The 22,483-nt window shown below is 41.6% G+C and overlaps 1 protein-coding gene across 3 annotated transcripts in view; it reads left to right on the top strand.

Moving 5' to 3' along the window:
- The window catches only part of DPP6 (dipeptidyl peptidase like 6), a 525,902-nt gene that overhangs the window by 317,926 nt on the left and 185,493 nt on the right, over positions 1–22,483 (top strand). For all 3 annotated transcript variants that reach the window (XM_076331931.1, XM_076331929.1, XM_076331930.1), the window contains exon 2: positions 18,540–18,654. In XM_076331931.1, the coding sequence (XP_076188046.1) occupies positions 18,540–18,654 (115 nt within the window). The remainder of the gene's footprint in view (positions 1–18,539; positions 18,655–22,483) is intronic.

Here is a 22,483-nt window from a genome sequence, read left to right as displayed (position 1 = left end):
TGCGCAGAGAGGGCTGGGTGCTGTGGGGAGGTGATGCAGGAGTTTGCGCACAGGGCAGGCATCCTCCCACCAGGGAAAGGATACCCTGTTATAGACACCTATGTTGTATCTTGGGACTTCCTCTGCGGAACAAGTGTTTACTTTGGTAAATCATATACCAAAATACCTAAGAAGTGCTTAAGTGCTCATATCTGCATCCCACTGAAGTCCATGGGAATTGAACGCAAGTTTAAATGGTTTCCCTAATACAGAAAGGCATCCCATGAAATGCTTTCCTGAGTTCATCTGCACCTGAGAAGTCCTATGGGGCATGTGGGGCCGAAGGTAACCATTGCCTTTTCCCGGCAATATTTTCCCTGCGGATGGAGGAGAGGATCCTATCGGATAGGAGGCAGAAAAGCCATAGTGCAGTATCATGCATTAACTGACAGCAGCATTTCTTAATTGGTATCAAAAGGATTTAGTAAAGTATTAAATACAGTTCCTGATTTTAGAAGCCACCCATAACATACATTGTTAAATTTATATTTAGATGAAGAAATCAACAATACTCCAAGGCAAACAGTGCAGTTACTTAATAAAACTTAGGCAAACAAAAACCAGATATCAGAGTCATGTTTTACTTTTTTGGAAGCTACCTATTTTCTACTCCTTTGCTTAATTGCCCACATTTCCCTTAAAATAAGAAAAAAAATGCCTACATGCACACATGGATGACACTTGCAATTCAGAAGAACTGCACACATCATCCCCATCCACCACACACCATCCCTCTGAGCTCAGAGATTAAATGGTACACAGAGCGTGATGCATGCCATCTGGACTAAGGTAAATGTCATCCCTAATGGATATGGGAAGCATTTTTCCAGAGGCTGATTCCAAGCACAGCCCCATTATCAGGCAGGCCAAGCATCCCCACCTCTTGCTGATCCCGCGTCCACCCGTGGCAGTGGCCTTTGCCGAATCAGGCTCCGTGAAAGATGCTCAGGCAGTTTGCTGTGACTGCTACGATCATCCCAGCTGCAGCAGAGGGAAATGGGATTCTTCTTCCCTCTGCAACAAATGTTTTAATAATTGATAATGAAAGTGGTAAGCTGGAACTGTATGTGGTATCCATTCATGCAGCGTAACAGGAGCTAATAAAATATACGGAGATTACATCTACCTGTGCAGAACAGCAGAAAACGAATAGCACGCCCGATGGTATTCTTCAAGGTGAGTTCAGATGCCACACACACACCCCTGCCGCTTCCCCCCCAATCCCCCCCCTCCCCAAATTCGGGGCCCCCCCTGGACCCCACGGGGATGAAGGCAATTCTGGTAACGGGGAGGTGGGAGGACGAGGCACAGAGTCCTGACAAGGTGACAAAGACAGTCGATTAGCTGTAACTGCCTGCTCCTCTTACTTGAAATGATGCCCTCACCTCCCCCCTTGCTGCTCACGCCACAGATGTGCTGCCTGTGGGCACGGGTGCAAGACCAGCTGCAGCACAGGAGCATGTGTTTTGTTATCCGGCCACAGCTTCAGAGGAGACATCGCTGGCACACGAGAGCAGAGCGGGGAGGCTGGTGTGCTGTGGGTGTGCTCTGGCCTCTCGTGCTGAGCAGAAATAAAGGGAGTTGCACCCTTGCTCTGTGCCCTGGCCCGCAAACCTCTCGTGTGTTAGGCTAACCTTCAAAGGCTACTCCCCTGCCTCAAAACCCTCATGGGAGATTATTTTTTTGTTGTATGTGAGCAGGGAACCCATAGGAATATGGTTTTTAAAGGGTGCTATCTCAAATGGAGAGGTGCTTAGGAAGCGGGGCATCAATTTTTACAGACGTTTGGGAGCCTCATCTACAGGGAAACTGAGGGCAATCAGGCATCTAAATGGCTTTTAACAACCTAGGCCTGCTTTCAGTGTAATTACCCGAATATCTTCTATAGATGACGTAGTAAAACTTCTGTTTTCCCCACAAATGTCTGCTCCTAGAGTGAGGATGTCCAATCTCCTCACACTATGAAAAGAAAAACTGGGGGGAAAACAGCAGCAGCAGCAAAAGCTACAAACCAGTGAGGAGGTAGGAAGATGCAGATTAGGGGGTTAGCATCACTACTAAGTGAGGTTAATAAATTGTCAATTACTACATCAAAAACTGGATCTGTACTGTGGGCTCCCCCACCGTGCATGGTTAGTCACTTCTACCATGGAGTGACCAACTGATGAGGAAAAGGATTAGTTCAAAATCAGAAAATTGAACTAGTACAAGCATGGAAAAGTCTATGCAAATTAAACTTTTTCATCCTTTTCTCTCATTTGGGCTTTTCCACATAGGTTTTTCTGCAACAGGAATTTTCTTGCTGTTTTAGGAATTTGAATTCTTAATATAAACCTTGAGGTAAGTGGGAAATTAATTGAGTTGTAATTAAGAGGTATGTGAAGTGTGGATGGTATAGAATATAGGAGGCTCTTGGGAAGTCCATGCTCAGCATGAACCCAAGCAGGGAAGTTTCGTAGACTCGTCTTTTGAGGGCATCTGGGTTCAGAAGTCCTGTTGTCAAAGGATCGGGATTATATCAAGACATCTTTCATTCCCATGGGGGATAATGACTTCCTGCCTGGATGGCAATTGTTCTCATTTCCCATGACAAGTTATAGGACAAAGGTTAAGTACCTCCTGTAATTTCACAAAGAAATTTGATACAAGCCTCTAGCTGTCTTTTCTATCTGTGCCAGACATTTTTTGTCATTCTAGAAGTTGACTGTATGGTACAGCCCCTAACACAGGACCTTGTTAGGCCCTTGGAAGACTGATTGTTTTACACGTCATGTCTTCAGCCTGCAAAGGGGATGTGCTGTGTGACGGCATAACTCGCCCTGACAGTACCTCCTCAAGTGGCACTTGGGTCTGGACTCTTGGCATTGCTGAAATCATGTTACCAGAACCCAGGGAAAAAAGTAGAACTGGGCTTATTCCCTGCAAGGGAATTTTTTTGTTGATATATTTTTTACAGAAGCACAACAGAAGCAGACGGATTCCAGCTCTTTGTCCTATTACCCAGGAGAGTTTTTCTCTCCCTCAGGAGGACAAACAAATACTGAAATCACAAATAAACAGTGATGAAGCCATTAAACAAAATGGAAATTAAGGGAAAAGCAGGAATGAGATACTGTTGATGTGAATTTTAAGACTCCTTCACAAAGGGTTATGTAAGAGAATGAACTAGATTCTGATTTTTTTTGTTAAATTCATGCCAAGAAAATGAAAAAAAGAACAATCCGAGGTTTGTAGTGCCCCATTAGTTTGCTATCAGGTTTCCTGAAAAAAAAAAGACTTTTTCATTTTACATTATAAGGCTATGATAGCAATATTTTACGAAGGCAAAATACTATATACAAAAAAGCAATGCTTTTTCTTTTCTATTTCAAGACTGCAAAAAAGTGTTGGGCACTAAGGCACAGCCTTAACATATTTCTTGCTAACAAGGAGAGGTCATAAAACACACAGTTTTTCCTCCTCCATCCTCCTCCTACTAAAAAGTAAATGAGGGCACGTCTGCTTTGCAGTCACTGTCACAAGTCCTAGCTTTAAATTAGCTTGCTGGGGTCCCAAGAGCATGTGTCTGCAAGAGCCTGAAGCTTAGCCCAGGCTGACTGCCCCAGCATTTATCTCAGCTTCTCGGGCAGGTATTGTAGCACTGAAATCCATGTTTCACATACAGCGTGGCTCATGGTGCCCTAGCAAGCTACTGGGGACGTAGGGCAGATATATCACACCAACAGCCACCATGCTTTCAGGAGCACGCGTGACAATGGGTATGCTTTCAGATTTAAGGGTCTGTTTTTCCCTGTAAGCCCAAAGAAGCCCATGGAAAAAAAAGAAAGAAAAGAAAAAAAAAAAAAGAAAAATGCTAGCTTTTACTTCTGCAATTCCTCTGCTTCTTTTGAACTTCTGATCAGACATATTTTTCATTAATTATTTACTACAGTCGTAGTCCCTCACCATACGGGGAGAGGATTAGCTGAAACGAGGAACCTCTGCTGCAGTTCACCACTGTTGCTTGGTCCTACCCAACGGGGAAGGGGCTGCAGCTATCGACTTGCGAGGTGTTCTTCAGAGGAGCCAAGGTCCAGGTCCACTCAGCTTACAAAAGGACAGTTTATTTCACATTTCAAAGGAAATGAAAATTAATGGGTAAAACTGAACTGACCTCTCGTGCAGAGCTAAGTAGATATGTGTGTAGGGGGCGAGTCTCTGCTTTCCCAGGCCAAGAAATGGAAAGAAAAAAAGAGGAGAGTGTGTGTGTGTGTGTGTGTGTATATACACATATATACTTCTCTGCTGTAGCAACATAATGTAGTGAATGAATCTGTGCATGTCTAATTGGTTTTGGTTTTGTTGGTTTTTTTTTATCCTGCCTCCCTCATTCCACTTGTCCAAATGAATGTGACAAAAATGACTGCAAATATTTTAGTACCATGGCTTGCTTCTTTGTTTGTTTTCCATTTTTAGGTGAAGTGGTAGGCTTTGACATTGTGTTTTATCTTGCCAAATAAAAGACTAGCACTTGACACTCCCTTCATTAATAGCTCAAACCAGCTGTAAGAGGAGGGAATAAATTGTTTATAACAGCCTGGTCAGACATAAAAGTCTATGGTCATATATAGTCGTATAGTCTTGACATTATTTAGTAACAGGTGAAGAATTTCTGGAGAGAGAGGTAGAAAATCCCACGATAGCATGAAAGGACAGGCAGGGCAGCCTGGGAACACTGGAAGAGTGAAAAATGCCAAGAGGAGAACAGCATTGGCCTCTCTTCCTCAAGGCAGCATTTGGCAATGGTTGAAGATTCATCTGTCACCGTTAAATAACTGAGATTCTTTACATGGACAATTATCTGCTCTCTATAGAGGGAGGTTTCAGTGATGGACCACATGAAAGGCTGTTGAATACACAAGAGGAACGACGCGGGTATTTGTGTCAATGAAGTGGAAGGAAAATAACGCAGCTGATTTATCTCGAGTAGCTCATACAACCTGTCTGTCCCTTCATTGTGCTGCTGATATCTTTTGGCAACCAGCACAGCGTCCAATGTGTGAGCACAGATCAGTTGTGTCATATTCTTTCTTCACTTCATTGATGCAGAACATGTCACAAAATCTTGCTGTCCTCAGCACCACCTTTCATTTCCTGAGTTTGGTGACAGCAAATGTCACTTGAGAAAAGCACAAGGGCTATGCCTGGTGATAATTTTGGGAAACATCATGTGGAGCTGTGTCACCTCGAGGACACGTTCTTATTGTAGCTTTGAGTGTGAATGTCACTGTACTGCTGGGTGTCCTCTTCTCTCCAGGTAAAGAAGATACCCTATGTATAGTTGTTGTGAGGGGGAGAGGAATCCATAGTTTGCAAGTCAGATAATGGGGAATTGAGAGCCTGTGACAATGCCATGAAGTTATAGGAAGTGTTTTGGCCCCCTTGAAAAAGCAGGATTTCAGCTGAGGTTCGCTCTCCTGTCAGTTAAAATTAGTGGAAACCTGAAAACTGGTTCAAATCTTCTATACAGATACCAGGAGTCCAATAACTTCATCGTTTTTGCCCTTAAATTTCTTCATGCCTTCAGCTGTAGCTAGGCGAATGTAAAGTCTTGCTTCATGGGAAGTCTGGAGTTCAGAAGTCAAACCCTGCTTTTTCTGAGTATACAGAAGCGTGTGCGACCGGGGGTAGAGGGGTCGCAATCTAGTGAACGTGAGGAGAGCTGACAAATGGGATTTCTAACCAAAATGACTTTATATTGCATTACAGAAAATGTTGAGCTTTGCAGCCTGGTAGGAGGGAGAGTCCTGCTTCTAATTATGATTCAACATTATCTTTCACTGACAATAGCCTTTTTGTAATCAAAGAAGGTAAAATGAAATGCATGTTGCTGATTTTTTTGTGTGCACCAATGAGCAATACAATCACAACATAGTTTTAAATTAAATTCTTTCATTCCTTTTGTTAATTTGAGCTTGATGATTTTCCCTTGTGCCAGAGCCTAATTTACAGCAGAGAAAATTCCCTTAAATTGATTTTTAAAAATGCGCTCACATACACTACATTAACCTTTTCATTCCCTTATGGTGTGTGTCAAAGAAAAATGATCCCTGTAACTCTGCTTGTTGGAGAGACGCATCTGTAGAGTATATTAATTGGTAGAGTTCCCATCCTGCTCTGAACAGATTTTTCACATGGTAAATGAAATCCTGGCTGTGCTAATGCTCTTCTCTCTCTTTAAAAATACCAGTGCCTCAGCCCCTATCATTTGCCTTCTCCCACTGCTTCATAGCTGATCACTTCTGAACTCTTTTATTAGTTCTGGAAGAGTTTTATCTTTGAATTTAGACAGGGAGAAGAGAGGCACCAAGGCCCAGGTCCTCAGGAGTGTTTCTGTGCCTGACTCCTGGTGAAGTCACAGGGAATTAAGGATCTGAACACCTCTGAGAACATTGGCCTGTGCATGGTGCAATGTGATGTTTGCAGCACCACATGAGATGGCTAGATGGGCTGCTTGGTAGGGAAGTCTATACTGGAAGGTTTTTTGCAGCATCACATGAATTTAGGATGTCTTTAAGTCTTGCGAAGTGAGTGGGATGGACAGGGAGATGAAGACGGAGGACCTTTTTAGGTGTGTTTAGGTCAGGAGTTGATTTGAAGCTCTGCTGAGCACTGTAGGGAAATGTGGAGATGGCGCGCTCTGCCGGCAGGGTCTGTTAAGACCCCTTAATTTCAGAAGCCAAACTCTTCTTGAGAGAATTAAGAGGTTGGTGAGGTGCGGAGAAGAAACTCCTTTCTTGGACACTTGCCTGTTTCCTTCCCATCTCTGGAGCATTTTTTCATGGGATGCAATGAAACTGCCACACACAAGTCATTGTGTCTGCTTGGGTGATTTTTCTCTTTTCAAATCCTACAACATGTTTAAATCACGATGATATCCCTACATTTAACTTCAGTTTCAAATACAAAGGGGACCTTTCTAACCCACACTCTCTCACTTTTGACGTCAGAAGTGAGAGAGTCACAAAATTAAAGAGAGAATTTTGATTACAGCGGAAACTTTACGGCCTGAAGCCAGTGAAAAGCAGACAGATAAACCAGCAGCATGATTCAGGAGAAGAGGTGCTTTTGTCAGTGCTTTTAAGATGCTAACATGAATTGTGCAGGGAGATTAAAAATGATCACGATAACGCAGTGGCTTTGCTGCTGGGTGGCAGCGACCCTCGTGAAATAGATCTAGGAGAAAAAAGCAATTTGTATGTCAGTTGGTTTTGCTTTTTTTTTTTTGAGTGGGAACATGGATGTCTCAGTTCCATTGTGTAATTCACTTACTGAGTCTCAGGATTGTATTGAATTAAGGATATTTCTTTCAAATGAAAAATGAGCAAGAAAAGTGTTCTTTCGATACAGGGAGTCATGCTCTTGTGGTGTTGTGCCACAGTTAACACAGCCCAGTATGGGAAAGAAAGTTGGCATCTTGCTTTCCCGAGGAAAAATGACTTACTGCTTGTCAGTTGTGTTTACTGCCGCCCAGAAAGTTTTGAAAATGAAAATAAACGACTTTCCAAAGCTCTTTGTAATGTGCTGTGAGAACCCTAGTAAAAACAGAAATCAGTTAAAACAGACCAAGCATGACTGGTAAGCCTTTGGAGACCTTGGAGTCACTTTGCCTGACAGCAGCACGCGGTGCTGAGCCAGCCCACTGGCATCTCACGCCAAAAGCCCGAGTACCCTTCGAAGAGCTGTAATTCTTCAAACTACAGTTTTCCTAAGCTAGAGCTGGACAAGGGCCAGGGGCAATTAAGACTTTTTTTAAACTTCATGAACATCAAATCAGGATATTCATGAAGTGATTTATGGTTCAAGAATATCTGAGAAAAGCCTGAGCAAATCCTATTAGGAGAACTGAGATGTCTCCCAGCTATTCTGAGGACAGTCTCACAGCCTGTGGACTCTGCTCCCTGCCTCATCATCCAAGCAACGCTCACGGAAGTCAGCACAGGTTGCTGCTAGCCAGAAAGAAATAATTAACATTATAAAAATGGAAAAGACAGATGTCCTTTCGCTGTTGTGTCCCTTGCTCCTTACTTCTGCATGAGTAACTGTTGTGGTTTAACCTCAGTCGGCAACTGAGCACCACGCAGCCGCTCGCTCACTCCTCCCCCCCCACCCTGGTGGGATGGGGGAGAGAATTGGAAGAGTAGAAGTGAGAAAAACTTGTGGGTTGAGATAAAAACACTTTAATAATTGAAATAAAATAATAATAGAAATAATAATAATGTAATAATAATAATAATAATACACAAAACAAGTGATGCACAGTACAATTGCTCACCACCCGCCGACCAATGCCCAGCCAGTCCCCGAGCAGCGGCCCCCCCCGGCCAGCTTTCCCCAGTTTATGTACTGAGCATGACGTCCCATGGTGTGGAATGTCCCTTTGGCCAGTTTGGGTCAGCTGTCCTGGCTGTGCCCCCTCCCAGCTTCTTGTGCACCTCCAGCCTTCTCAGTCGGTAGAGCACGGGGAGCTGAAAAGTCCTTGGCTAGTGTAAGCACTACTTAGCAACAACTAAAACATCAGTGTGTTATCAACATTATTCTCATCCTAAATCCAAAACACAGCGCTGTACCAGCTACTAAGAAGGAAATTAACTCTATACCTGCCAAAACCAGGACGGTAACGGTATAAACTCAAGCAAACGATTTTCCTTAAGAGTAAGAATTGCAGAACTGGGGGTGAGTTGGGGACTGTAGCTTAGGTTTAGGATTTGGGCTTCAGATGGAGTTTAGGGTTGCATTTGTACAGTGAAGTAACCTGGAGGGGTGCAGGGGACCAAGCATAAGTGATCACTGCCGTGGTTTGTTAGCATGCTCCCAGGCATGGTTTTGGCCCATTACTAGCAGGACTGTCCCAGGAATGCTGCAGCAAAGCCTGGGGTTCAGAGTGGGCCAGGGACTGTTTTGGTAAAGAAGTTGTGATACGGTCATGCTGCACCGCAGTGTAAGAGGGTTTGGCTGTTGTGGGTGAGAGGTGTGCTCTGCGAATTCCCCTTGGGACCAGAGAACAGGTTTTGGTTTGCTTTTATTCACTGGTTTGTATTTACTTATGAAACCAGGAATGAAAGATTCAGGAGATGAGAAGAAGGGGAGAGAGACTAAGCAAAAAGATCTTGGCTGTACAGGCTGGGGAGAAGGGGACTTAGCTGGGAGAGAAAAGCCTTCATTCTGCGTCCTACTCCAAGAACTGCTAATGTCTTTTCATTTAAAAGCATTGTGTAAAATACAGGCCCACACTTACACGTTGTTTTTCCATTGCTCAACATCATTGTTAAAATTTGTATCAAAGAAGAATATTCCTTCTATAATTTTCCATTAAAATCTTGGCTACATACTACAGATGGAAACACAGCATTAGAGGCCCACGCATCAAATATGACTTGAGTATATTGGCTTTTGATCCTAGAAACCACAGAAAATTAAGATTCTCTTAAAGGTAAAATTATAAAATAATTAGCATCTTAATATAAATATTGCTAGAATAATGAATAATGCAATTGTGTTGTCTTTGAAACATCCATACATCAAACAATTTGTATTTTTCAAAACAATAAATGATTGGGGCTTGAAATAAAAGTTGTGTAAAAGATGTATAAAAGTAATCTGTGAATTTTAGCATCCAGAATAACTCTGGAGTTTGCATTTTACACACCTCCTACACTATACTTTGATTTTAATAGAATACTCAGATGCTTGAGAAATCCAGCACCATAATCTGATTAATTTATGATGTATGGAAAAGATTAAAGGACTCAGGCATACTACTAAAAATGTTGTTATTGACCTCAGTAAGGGTGGGTTCTGGCTTGAAACGGGGAGGAACTTTTCTCTCTTGTGAGATTCTACTGGCTTATTTAAGGGATACTTTTTTTTCTGCTGAACTCAACTTTTATGTAAAACACACATCGCTCGAGTCCCACAGAGGACAGAAATATGTGATTTTTACTGGTTCTTTACTAAATTCAGAGAGTGTTTTAGTGAGCACACAAAATAGATCTTATCATCACATATTCGTTACTTTGGACATTTTTCTTTGTTCAGTAAGTAAAAGCATTTTACATTGTGTCTCATCATGAAGGTTCGTTAATTTTCATTACTTCTGAAATCCCATTATTATGGGCTCTGATCAAATGTTCTCTCCCAAAAAAACCCTCTGAATTGCCACTGCCGCCTCCTCCTCCCTGCAGTGCCATCCCACGCCATCCTCTTGCCCCTTGGTCTGTCCGTGTCCCTCGCTTCCCCATGTAACTCCGGGACTCGGGGGGTCAATCCTGTCTCTGACCGGGTTTGCTCAACTGCTCCCACGGCCGCAGGACCTTCAGGAGCTGTCACCTTGCAACCCTCATGCCAGCCAGGGACCTCATCTGAAATCCCATCATCCTGTAAGAAGTGATGATGAAAGAAACGTATTTGGAACAAAAAGCAGCTGATGTAATTCAGATTGTAATGGTAGATGGTGGTTGGCATGGTAGGTTGTACTTGAGAGTGCTTCTCTCTTTCTTTCTGGTTTTTTATTTCTCTATACATGCATGAAGCTTTGCTGTGTGTTAATGAGAGTTACGTATGTCAACCAACAGAGGAGCGACCCTCCCCTAGCCCCCAGCTGCTTTAATTCACACATGAATTCATATAATAATTACTGTATCGCCGAAGTGTTTGCAAGTAACCTGGCAAGGTAATTTTTACTTTCTTAGCACACTGTGCAATTTCTGCATCCTGAGTTTGATGGACACCTCAGGAGAGTGCAAAATGAAATTGATAAACCCATTTTCTTCCCCCCTGCTGTACACACCTTTTTCGTATTCCTCTTCCCACTGTCTCTGCAGTGTGGTGACCTCAAAACTCGGCTGTCTTAGCGGCTGTTTCTCACATTGTTCCCAAACAAATTATTTAGGAATTAAATTTTGTTCACCTCATGTTTTCCTTCCTGTACCATTTAGAAACAAATTATTTTCAAACTAGATTACAGAAAAAAAAATGCCTAGGAGTTAGTAAAATATAATATTAAACAAAATTTCTAATGCTCTCTTTCTACCCAGGGAGATTAAACACCTCACTACTTCCCTTATCATAAATTCTTCCTTGGTGTTCAGAGTCATAAATTGAATGATATTTTCTTTTTTCCTGAAATATAGTTTCACTAAAAATTGTAATTGCCTTTTTACAAATGTAAGCAGAATGGCATTTTGTTGGAATTAGGGGAGACGACAAAGCTGAGAGGTGGTTTCTCCAGGCTCTCAAATCTTGCAGAGAAGCTTCTTTTCCCATTTCTTGAGATCATAATTCTTCAAGAAATAGAGTAGAGAGATGTCATCCTAGCATGCCTTGGCAACATCACCTTTTGCAGATGCTTTCTGCATGGGTATGAACTGTTTCAAGGCTTGTGTGTGTGTTGTATCTCGGTTTGGAGGGAGACAGTCTGTCAGAGCATTATTGTGGAAAAACTGAAGCTAAGCAGGTGCTGTGGCATAGAGGGGTCCTGAGATCAGTGATATAATCTGTGGCATTTGGGCTTGCCAAGCCTTTTCACAGTTCTGATGATAACACAGACTCTTATGGAATAAAATTCTAAGCGTCAAACCAAGTTTTACTGGTGCCATGGCAGATATTTCACCTGAGGAGATGATTTGGTTCTGTTTTAGTGGATAAATGTGTGTGCTTATATCGAACACTGAAATAAAATCAAAGAAATGCTGTTGATTTTATGGGTTCTGTCACTATTGGAAATGGATCTTCAATTACGACTTGAATTACAGTAGCAGCTAAGGGCCCCTGTGAGGATTCGCAGTCCCACTGCGCCAGGTGCTATAAAACCAGCTAGGTTACAGCAGATGAATGAACCAAACTGATGGTGGGAAAGTGAAGATTAATAAGATGACATTAAATCAAGACCATCACAGTTCTTGGCTAAAAGTGTCTCTAATCACGTATGTTGTGTTGTCGTACACATGTACAATATTGCCATCTCATTTCATGTACAATATTGCCATCTCATTTCTCCTGGCCGTGAGTCAGAAGATGGCCATGCCCTTGGCTGGAGCCACGCTTGGTGCAACAGGTCCAGCTGGTGTTCGCAGCTTGAATTTTTGTCACCTTGAGCACAGGCTCCTGGCAGGATTTCAAAGTCCATGTTCCCAACTTCTAATTTACTTTGGAAATTCCACATAGTCACTTTGTCCCTAAGCAGTAGGAATAATTTGGGAATGCTTCAAATGGCGACGCTGCTTATTTATTCGTTGTAAAGGGATAGGAGGATGTTGCAGTGTGGTTACTATACTTGGGTACAAAAGTCATGTGAGATGCCAGTTCAAAATATAGAGATGCTAAATTAATCTTTTAGTGCTGCTAGGTCTGGAGGGGATCCAAAACTATTTCATCATAATACTCATAAAAATGATGGGAAGTTATTAAATATCCATTTCTGCAATACAGTACAACTAGGAATCCCAGATATTACTGTATTTAGTTCTTTTTACAGATTTTTTTAAATTTAGAAGTAGCACCGGGTTTCATTTCTAGCTGACACAGACTGGCTTTGCTCCAGTGGAGCCAATGATCTGTGTCAGTCATTGCTAGCTGAGGATCTGGTGCCGCCTTCTCTAAAACTGTGGAAGACCCATCATCTGTTAAAGCTAACAGTTAGGTGTAAGGTGCAGATGGCATTCATTTTCTCCTGTTGGCTTTCTAATAGAAACATGTAAGACTGAAAGCTCTATCAAAGCATAAAACATGCAAGGTTTATCTTTACAAAGGGCTGAGTGTTACGGATACAGACTTTTCCTCGCTCACTCTCAAACACTCCATTAATGCCCAACCTCAAAGCATTTGCGTACGCGCACTTTGCAGAAAATTGTGAGAGGAGATGGAGCTACAGGGCCAAAAGGAGTGGCTTTAGGGCATTCATAAAAGAGCCTCCCAGAAATGCAGGGCAGGATAGTGCGTTGCATTGTGTGCAGGGTAAAAGATTTTTCTCATGATCCTGGGGAGGAGACAGCAAAGATGTTAACTGTTATTAAGTCATTGCTCCCTATTAGTAAAAGCATTTATTATCAACAGAAGATGAAGAAAAACATAATGTAGTTGTCTTTCATCACCGCAACAAGCAGGATGGTTTTATCCCTCTGAATCTTTCTGTTGGGGTTTTGCAGGAAAGCCCACATACATGCCATGCCTCGTTTGTAAAAACAGACCAAGTTTTTATTCCTCTCACTCTAAAGTGTCACCTTTAGCATCTGAACAACTGAGTTTACTGTAGCCTCAGGCTCTCTGAGTCTATCTGCAAACCGATTGCTATTCAGCATCACGCTTCAGCTGGAGCACAGCTCAGGGTGGTCTGCAGCAGCAGGAGGAGAGGGAGGCGAGTGGGGAGGAGAAGGAAAGGAAATAAATTTAAAAAACCCCAAACAAAAGTAACTCAGCTTTAATTCAGAGGTGAGAAGGATGCAGTTACATGCTTATTATTGTTTATCTGTATTACGATACTGCCTAAGTTCTTTAGTGACTGAGGTTTCCACTGCGCCAGGCAGGGTACCGAACGTGATTCCTGCCCACGAAGAACCTCCATCCTAAATTAAAGATGAGGCAGGAGAGCGGCAGAGGATCCAGACAGGCGGAGGAGTGCGATGAGACAGTAAGGCAGTATCGATCAGCAATATAACCAGAGGTCTCAGCAAACCTCCTGCTGTAACCACTGCAATGCATCTAGTTTACTGCCATTATCGTTGCAATTACTCTTTATTTTTTGCAACACAAGGTTAATAATCTAGCTGTATGGGTTACCTACTCTTTATTTCATTTGTTGTACTGTTTAGCAGTTATAATCTGCAGCAATTTTGTATTATAAAGAACTAATTAACAGCAAGATTATTTTTCCACTGAACGTCATAGAAGTTTTTGCCAGGGACAACAGCGTTCCCCATACCTTAATTCCTCAGCAAAGTTTTTATTTTGGGCCATGTTCTGAAACTGGTGAGCTGACTTGCCAGAGACTTTGCACTCACTATGTTACGTCATCAGGCAAAAGTTTTAATTCAGAACAAGGTAGCGTGAGGTGAAGATAGAGTACATATTCCTCAATTATCTGTGCGTTGACAAGCTTACTAGAAGATATTTCATTTACTGTGTTTGTGAGTGTGTAGTATTTCAGGTTACTTAGTTAAAATTTAGAAGCAAATCAAAAAAAGCAAGAAGCAGAGCTTGCAAGAATGGCAGGTATGGAAACCTTGTATATGGCAGGTATGGAAACAGGTATACAAAACCTTGCTATAAACCCCATCCTGCTACCTCTGAAGCCAATAAGGGATCTTGCACCTGCTTTTGTTTCATACCATTAATTTCTTAGTTTTTTCCTTTTTTTTTTTTTTTTTCTTCTGATTTACACTGGCATAACTGAGAGGAGAGCTCAGTCTTCTGTCTGCAGCCGTGGCCCAGTGTCGCCTGCTTCAGCAAGGGCCCTCGCATACAGCACATGTCTCTGGAATGTATATATTCCAGTATAATACACCTAGGTTTTGTTGTTATTGCACAAAAGTGGCAACTCCGTGTTGAAAAGGACTAAAAGGCCCACCATGACTATCCCTCTATTGATCCTTCAGAGATTTTGGTCCAGGACATATAGCTTTTATTAAATAATACCAATACTTGACAAGTGATGTCTATATTGTCCTTCTTTCATTTAGCAATATAGACATGGCTATTAGAAAAAAAAAAAAGAAGTTGTGGCTGATGAGTTTTTGTTTTAAGAAGCTATTATATTATTCTAATGTGGCCACCATGCTGGCAGACTGTTGGCAGGTTTCAAATAAACATGCCAGAAATAATTTTGTTGACAGCATCTTGGATTGGAGTACATCCAGCCTTCATCCATAACATGTCAGTACAGTGATTCTTTCACAGGCAGGAAAATATGTCATCACAGATCTGTATTTTAGAGACTTAAAATACTGTAGATGTCTGGATTTATGGCTTCAAAGTCAACTTCACAGGTTGGTAGCATTATTTTTCGATCATAAATGAAGATGAAAGTGATAACATTTACAGTTTTTAATATGCAGCATCAATGAAGTGTGCTTATGTTAAAACCTGTGGTAACATCTGTTTTACTTTCCTAATCCAAAATCAATTAAGGTTTTATGTAAGAGAAAGAAGGGGGTGGAAAACAAACAGCAAAGGAAAAAAGGAGAAAAAACAGGCTGAAGGGCCGTAGCTTGCTTGCAGAGGTCATGCAGGCGTTGTGTTAGTTCTTCAAGAGAAGCAGAGAGCAGGTGACTCCTACCGATGAGTGACTGTGTTTTAATGTTTCCTTTTATGCTGTTTTCAGTAGAATAATTTTGTCAGAGCAGAAATTGTGCGTGCTTGGTTTATTTCCATATGCTCAGGTTTCAGTATTAAAACCAAAGTGGTATCTTTAGGATTAACAGCCATGGTTCACGAAAGGTATCTGCTTGCTGGTTGGTTTAGATCTCTGTGTTTGCATCTGCAAGCTGGGATCTTTCAGGAATGGGCAAATTATAGCTTTGTGCTGTGCATTGGAAACAAACCCTTTGAGGTGCCACTTCAAGAATATTATTTATGTGCTTGAATCTGTACCTGCCTAGGGCTTAATTAGACACCTCCTGGCTTTGGTCCCAAGCACAGAGGCTTTCCTGAGCAATGTGAATAGGCAGCTGATGTCCGCTGGGAACTCCTGTTGAAGAGGTGGGAGTTTGCTGCCAAGGGCATGGCGTATCATGGACCGGTGGTGAGGCTGTAATCTCCTGGAAGTAAAAGCTGGTCACAGTGACACAACAGCGTCCCTCTGGAATTAACAGAAATACAGATAGGAAAGATGTAAGGCGTCGGTGCTAGCATATATATGGTACGATGTGTGTGCAGCAGATTTACTGTAAGTGATTCCATCGAAAGAGACTTCAAATGACCAAGAAGAATAAAAAAGCTGCTTTCCAAACCTGTGCTGAATAAAACTGTTCACCTTTCTTTGAAATGTCATTTATCTCTTCTTGCTTTTTATCAGGGCAAATTTCCTGATGGGGTTTTGAAAATAAAGTGAAAACGTTCCTTTCTGCTTCCTTGCAGTGTATTAAACCCCAAAGTTTTGCTTATGAATAGTTTTCCTCCTCTTGATACACTAGAAATTCCCAGTCTTTTTTGTTGTGATTTTGCTCGAATATTGATTGGATGACTGAAGAATTAATGGGATTATGGTGTGATAATGGATTCAGTGGAAGTATTGATATCCTGAAAGCTTAAGCACGTGTGTGGATTTCTATCACGCTGGGACCCATTGATGGGGAAACCTCACTTAATGCGAGGTTTTATTAAGCTTTTGAACTACATCTGGGTTTGTAGATCTAATTCAAGTCTGTGAACTACTTTTTTCAATTTTAAAACTTCTGACCATTAGGGGGGGGAGAGGGTTGTTAGATTATTTTCAGGAATGTGACTGTTGCCATCAGTCCTGTAGTGCTGCCTGCGTCTTACCTCTGTCCTTCGGATGCTGTTAGGGCTTGGCTGGGTAGAAGCACCGTGGTTTCTCAGCTGCTTCTCCTCAGTTCTCCTGTCATCCCTTTAGGTCCCACTGTGCCCTGCTGTGAAAGGAAGAATATTTCTGCCACTTACTAACAAGACCTGGATTCTTTTCCTGGCTTTATTTCTCAATTTGTATGTGACCCTGGGAAAGTCACAGACTCTCTTTTGAGCCTATTTGCATCACCTGAAAAATGGAGACCATAACAGTTTCCTAAAAAAGGTGTTAGAAGAGTAAATTAACATTTGTATTCGTACTTAGGGTGAAGACACTATAAAAATGCAAGTATTTGTATTCTTTCTGTTTGCTTGTTGGCAAAATTGCATTTCTCAAGGCTCCTGACCTACTTTTCAGATTTTTCTCTGGTAAGAATAATAAACTATAAATTTGTTCCTTCTAATTATTATTCATTTCAAATAGAAAGCCAAGTGCAAATGAGGGAAGGCAAGAAGGGGAGGGGTGCTAACCTCTACCCTTCTTTGCCAGAAGGAAGAGAACCATTGTGTCTTTTCCAGAACTAGAATAAATAATGAAATTCAGATGCTAACTCAGGTGTTTAATGCCTCAAACCTGGCTTTACATTGAAGATTTATAGCCTTTGTAATGGATAGATCCCCAAACATATATGAAGAAAGTCTCAACATTATCTTTTTCTGTGAAATGGATTCTTGATATGGAAAAAGTTGAAAAATATTTTCTAGTGTTTTCTGAAATCAAAACTGTGAGGTTTGCCTGACCTCCCTGTTCAGGCCATGTTGCTCTGTATGAGAAAAAGTTATGGTAAATGAAACAAACTCTCGGAATTACAGAAGAACTTAGTCTATTATAAAGCTGTTTATTTTCCTGAAAAAATTTAAAAAGGAAGAAAGAAGAATCTTTAAAGAAGTACCAGCAGGTCTGTCTTAGACCCACAATCCCTCATAATAAAGGAAACGAGGCAAAAAATCTAAACTGGTGAGGTTGACAAGGAGGAGGAGCATCCAGAGTCGTTCTGGCTGTGAGGCCAGATCCCTTGATTGAATTCAGCCTGCCAGGAAAGTGGAGTGCACTGATACTTCATACAGTTCCTGGGGATGCTTCAATGCGTGCATGAAATGCGTGCATGAAATCACATTTAATGCACAGTGCTAAGGGGAATCCAGCAAAAAGCATGAAGGGGATACAGTGCAATAAATATTTAAGATCTTGTGAATGCGAACACAGCACTTCATAAAAACCTCAGTCTCGAGAGCAGGGGTTCTGTATACATCATAGACAGAACATATGGTACAACCGCAGTGAAGTCAGAGCTAATCAGTGAATAGTGATGGCGCTTTTATTCTAAAGTTTTAAGGACGTGATTAAATTTAATGCATATGCTAGATGTGAAGCCTATCTTCATGTCCTTAGACCTACCAACCTAGGAATGCATGCAAGGTGGCCTGCGAGATGTGATGTTTTCTGGGAAAGCGGAAAAGTTCACCATGGGGATATCCTTATTGATTTTTATCTCCGTACATGCCCCTGTGAATTATTTATCTTCCTGTATTCTTCTCCGGCATCTTATTGTAAAAGTCTCTTGAAAGTTACTGTAAAGCTCTTTATTCCCAGACTTAATGAGGGTTGGTAGGAAATTGGCTTTTGATAAGTGAGTTTGGATGAGTGCTGGTGTGGGCCGCTGGTGCCCGTTATGCGAGGAGGCGGTGGGAAGTGCGGGATGCTACCGAGCATCCTATGGGTGCATTGCATTTATTCATTGTATAATCTGACTTGGGACGGATTCAATTGTACCGCAATGTATTATAATGGTATGAATTGTATTTAGCTTACGGGCTTCACCCACCATGGTTGCAGGGTGCATGTTGTGGTCCTGCGGACATACGTTGCTGTTTGGATTCTGTTGTTTGTTCCCTTGTCTAAGTGCCTTTTCTAAATGTTCATTTTCCTTTGATGTTTCTAGGAGCTGGTGGGGAGTAATCCTCCTCAAAGAAACTGGAAAGGAATCGCAATTGCCTTGCTTGTTATTCTCGTTATCTGCTCCCTGATTGTCACTTCTGTTATACTCCTGACACCAGGTATTTATAACCTTTAGCTCACTTCCATTCTGTTTTTCTTCTGTAATTTTACATTTCCAAGGGTAAAGGGATTGCAAACTGACTGCAAAGTCAACATCAAAGGAATTATCCTTCCTGTTCTTTAGCTTGATGTGAGCTGAGTTCAAGGCCATTCTTAGGTAGATTGTTTTAGAGTTTTATATTTCTATTCAAAAATAAGGGCTGCTGAGCTGAAGGTACAAGGGTGAAACTTGGTTGCCTAAACATAGATGGGAAGTGTCATTTAGATGTGCCAGGGTATGAGAGACATCTACATAGGGCAGTCAGGACACAGGACTTCCTGAAGTTCATGCCCACAGCAGCAGCCACCAGTTGGGTGGCATATCCTAGGGCATCTAAAATGGCATTAGATGCCATTAGATGCCTGCTTAGGCATCTAAATCCCGTCCCGTTCAGCTGTATTGATTTTTAAATCAGACCATAGTGTTCCAGCTTTACAAAGGAATTCCAGAGAACTATGTGCCAGATAGCACTTAAGCACAGCAAATAATAATAACTTCCCAATAAGGGATTCTTTAAATTAATCCCCTTACCAAGTTTCAACAAAGTTCTGTGCATGTAGCCTCTGTAAATTACTTCTCTTACAGTAGCTGCTGAGGTGGTAGGCTTGAATTTTAATGTATATCATTATGATTATTGATTATTACATATTTATACAGCCCTGTAAATTTCCATGACTACTTACAGAGTAGAAATAATGTGCTTTTGCGGCTCTGAGAAGCTTGTGATCTGAATATGAAAAGACAAATGAATGAGAGAAATGAGAGACGAGACATAGAAAAGAGAATTCAGTGTCAGAAAGGGTGAGCAGCTACAAAACACAGGTGAAGGCAGAAGGTCCCCTGCAGAGGGACACAGAGGAGAAGAAAAGGGGCTCCTTCTTGGATGAGTACATGAGAGTGTTTCTAGGGGACAGCAGGACAGAGAGCACAGAGCTGAGGAGGGGAACAGAGGCAGGGGAGAAATGAAACTGTAGGAAATGGAAGAACACAAGACAGTGACGTGGAAAAATGAGATGGAAGTTGTGGGGCAGAAATTTCTAGCTCATAGCGTGTGAGCTGACATGCAATTCAGCAGATCTGGGCCACCTTCCCTGACACAATTCTTATCCCACAGTCCTGCTGTATGGTAGACTGGAGACAGTGATAAATCAAGAAATACAGGACTCCACTGATTTAATTTGAAAATGAGTGAAACAATCACTATGTTATCCTTCTGGTTATTTAGCATCATGCCATGTTCAGTTTATTTCATGTTATCCTGAAGTTTTCAATGTAAATGTAAGTAGCTAATGGTCATGACAGAGTAATTAAATAATTAAATTAATTAAGGTTAAACTTAATTAAGGATCATTTTTTAAATTACTTTCGCTAGGGTTCTGATTTAACACCTTTGGACAGTGCAGTTCATCTCTGACATGTTTTGGGGCATGGTCTGTGGACTGTACTTACATCAGGCACCATTTATTTGCAGTGACAAATACCGTCCCTTACCCATTAGGTATGGAAATGTCGCCTTCTATTTTACAGAAGTGCAGTCCCAGACTTTCAAAAAATGCACGTGGAAGCCTAGATTCCTAAAACCATACTGTGGGCTTCAAGAAGCTGTCAGTGGCTCGCACTGTATAGATGAGACCATGGGTGCCACTTGCATTGAAGAGCAGGATTGCACATAGATGGATACATGGGGAGAAGCATAAACATACCTGTACAGTCCTAAATACAGTCTCAGTCACAAGTCTTTCCTTTTACAAGACCACTTGTAATAATGATTTCTTTATAAGGATGGTCAGAATGATATCCGGTGAGGACTTAGCAGCTCTGGTTTCAGTTCTGGGGTCTACTATAGACCTCATTTAGGACTTCTGAACCCTACTCCCACCTCTCCATAAGAAAATCATACATAAAATCAGAAATTACTATTACGACTGTAGATACTGCAGTGCTGTTGTCCAGGTAAGTGCCTAGACAGAAAAGGTGTACTGAGCATGTTTGTATGCATACACATGTATACACGGAAATCACACAGTTATTAGTATGCAATTAGCAACGACTCCAAATAGCACCTTTGAGAGAGTCTCTGTGCTTAAAACTTAGCAATATGCAAAGTCATTTTCTATGCTAAAATTTCCATTCATGTTTTTTGAGATTTCTAATTACCTGAGTTGCTAAAACTGGGTTTGGGTTGTTTTCTTTTCCCTGCTGATGTTTCAGAACTGTCCCCTACATGCCAATACAAAAACTCTGAGCTCAATACTGCTTCTGTTTTTATTATGGATCCAGACTGCTTCATGGTGAGACTCTGCCAAGGGTAAAATAGACAGCTTAGGTTGCTGCTGTGGCTTGGCAGCAGCTGAGTTTAGTCTTCTCTTGGGACACGGGCTCTGGAGCATGTTACGAGGATGCACTATGGTACAGGGTAACAGGAGGCTCATTTCACAGGCATTCCCCACCAGCCAGTGCTAAGTGAGACATTGAGGCTGGCTTGACAAACGTAAAAAGTATTACATTGCTAATCCTGACTGGGGATAACACGTCCCAACAAGGCAGGAGTGGGGAAGATAGAGGAGCCTCTCCAAAAGGAAAAGCAGAGTCTGCATTTACCTTCCATAAAATAGTTCACTGGAAGAAGAAATGTTTACCTTTTAGTAGTCAAGCTGAAAAATAAGTGATGGATATTTGAACAAGAGGAGAGGAAGGGACAGAGGACGGGGAAAGAAGGAGGAGAAGCAGTTTTGTGGATGTTCATGGGATGGGGAACTGCTGCCAAATGTGAGAATGGCATCAGAAAAAAAAAAAAAACAAACAAATCTCTTCACTGGAAATGTCTCAAGCAAGGTGATGCAGTCTGGCATGGCAGAGCACAATGCTTGCAAATATTTCAAATTTTTAAAGTCTTCCTTCTGATGATAATGTCGGAGTCCAGCCTGACGCTGTCCTGCTAGTACAAATATCCTTTTGAATTTTATCTCTGAATTCCTTACTTGTACCTGTCTATCTTGGCCCTCTTCCTGGCTGGGAAACCATTCTTCTCTAAGTATTTTGCTGTTGGTTTGAAGGCCTGTTTTGCAGTACAACACCAAGGCACGCAATGCAGAGGTGCTCTAAACCCAGCGCTGAACATCACGCTATGCTATGCTATGCTATGCTATGCTATGCTATGTTTACAGAGAGTAATTTGGGGCATGTATGGGATAAAGCGCAGCATCCAGGCTTGTAGTCCATGTTCAGACAAAGAAAAGTGGTTAACTGGACCCATAACTTGCATCATGATGGTTGTATTTCCTAATGCTGTGAAAGTCGGGGTAGTCTCCTGCAAAACCAAGAATGAGTGGTAGAGTGGGGAATGGGGGAGTTTTGCTTAGCAGAACAGATGCTGATTATGGTATTTAATAACTGAGGAAAAAAAAAGGATTTCTATATCTCTTCAAGATTCTTTTGCAAATCAGCCCAAACCTTCAAAGAAGGTTTTAACTCTGGATTCAGCTTCAGAAAGGCTGAAATCCCTACTGGTTTGGGTTTCTCAGAGGCAGGTCACTCACCCTGCTTTAAGATTAGCTCATAAACTGGGAACAATGCTCTTTGTATTCAGCAGACATTGTAATTACAATAGCAGTGTTTTATTGCTAGCTAACGCTTAGGTCTTATTTTAAAAAATCCTAATAAAATTTCAACATTTCTATGATTTGTATATCCTTTGGTATTCTAGAACAACATTCTCAAAAGAAGCAGTAACCGGTGAAAGCTTACATTTCATTACACTATAGTATACTGCATGCACACGACTGCCT

This window comes from Aptenodytes patagonicus, chromosome 2, assembly GCF_965638725.1.
Source record: "Aptenodytes patagonicus chromosome 2, bAptPat1.pri.cur, whole genome shotgun sequence".
Taxonomy (NCBI): Eukaryota; Metazoa; Chordata; class Aves; order Sphenisciformes; family Spheniscidae; genus Aptenodytes; species Aptenodytes patagonicus.
Note: the sequence above shows the minus strand (reverse complement) of the source record. Positions and strands in the feature narration are given on the sequence as shown.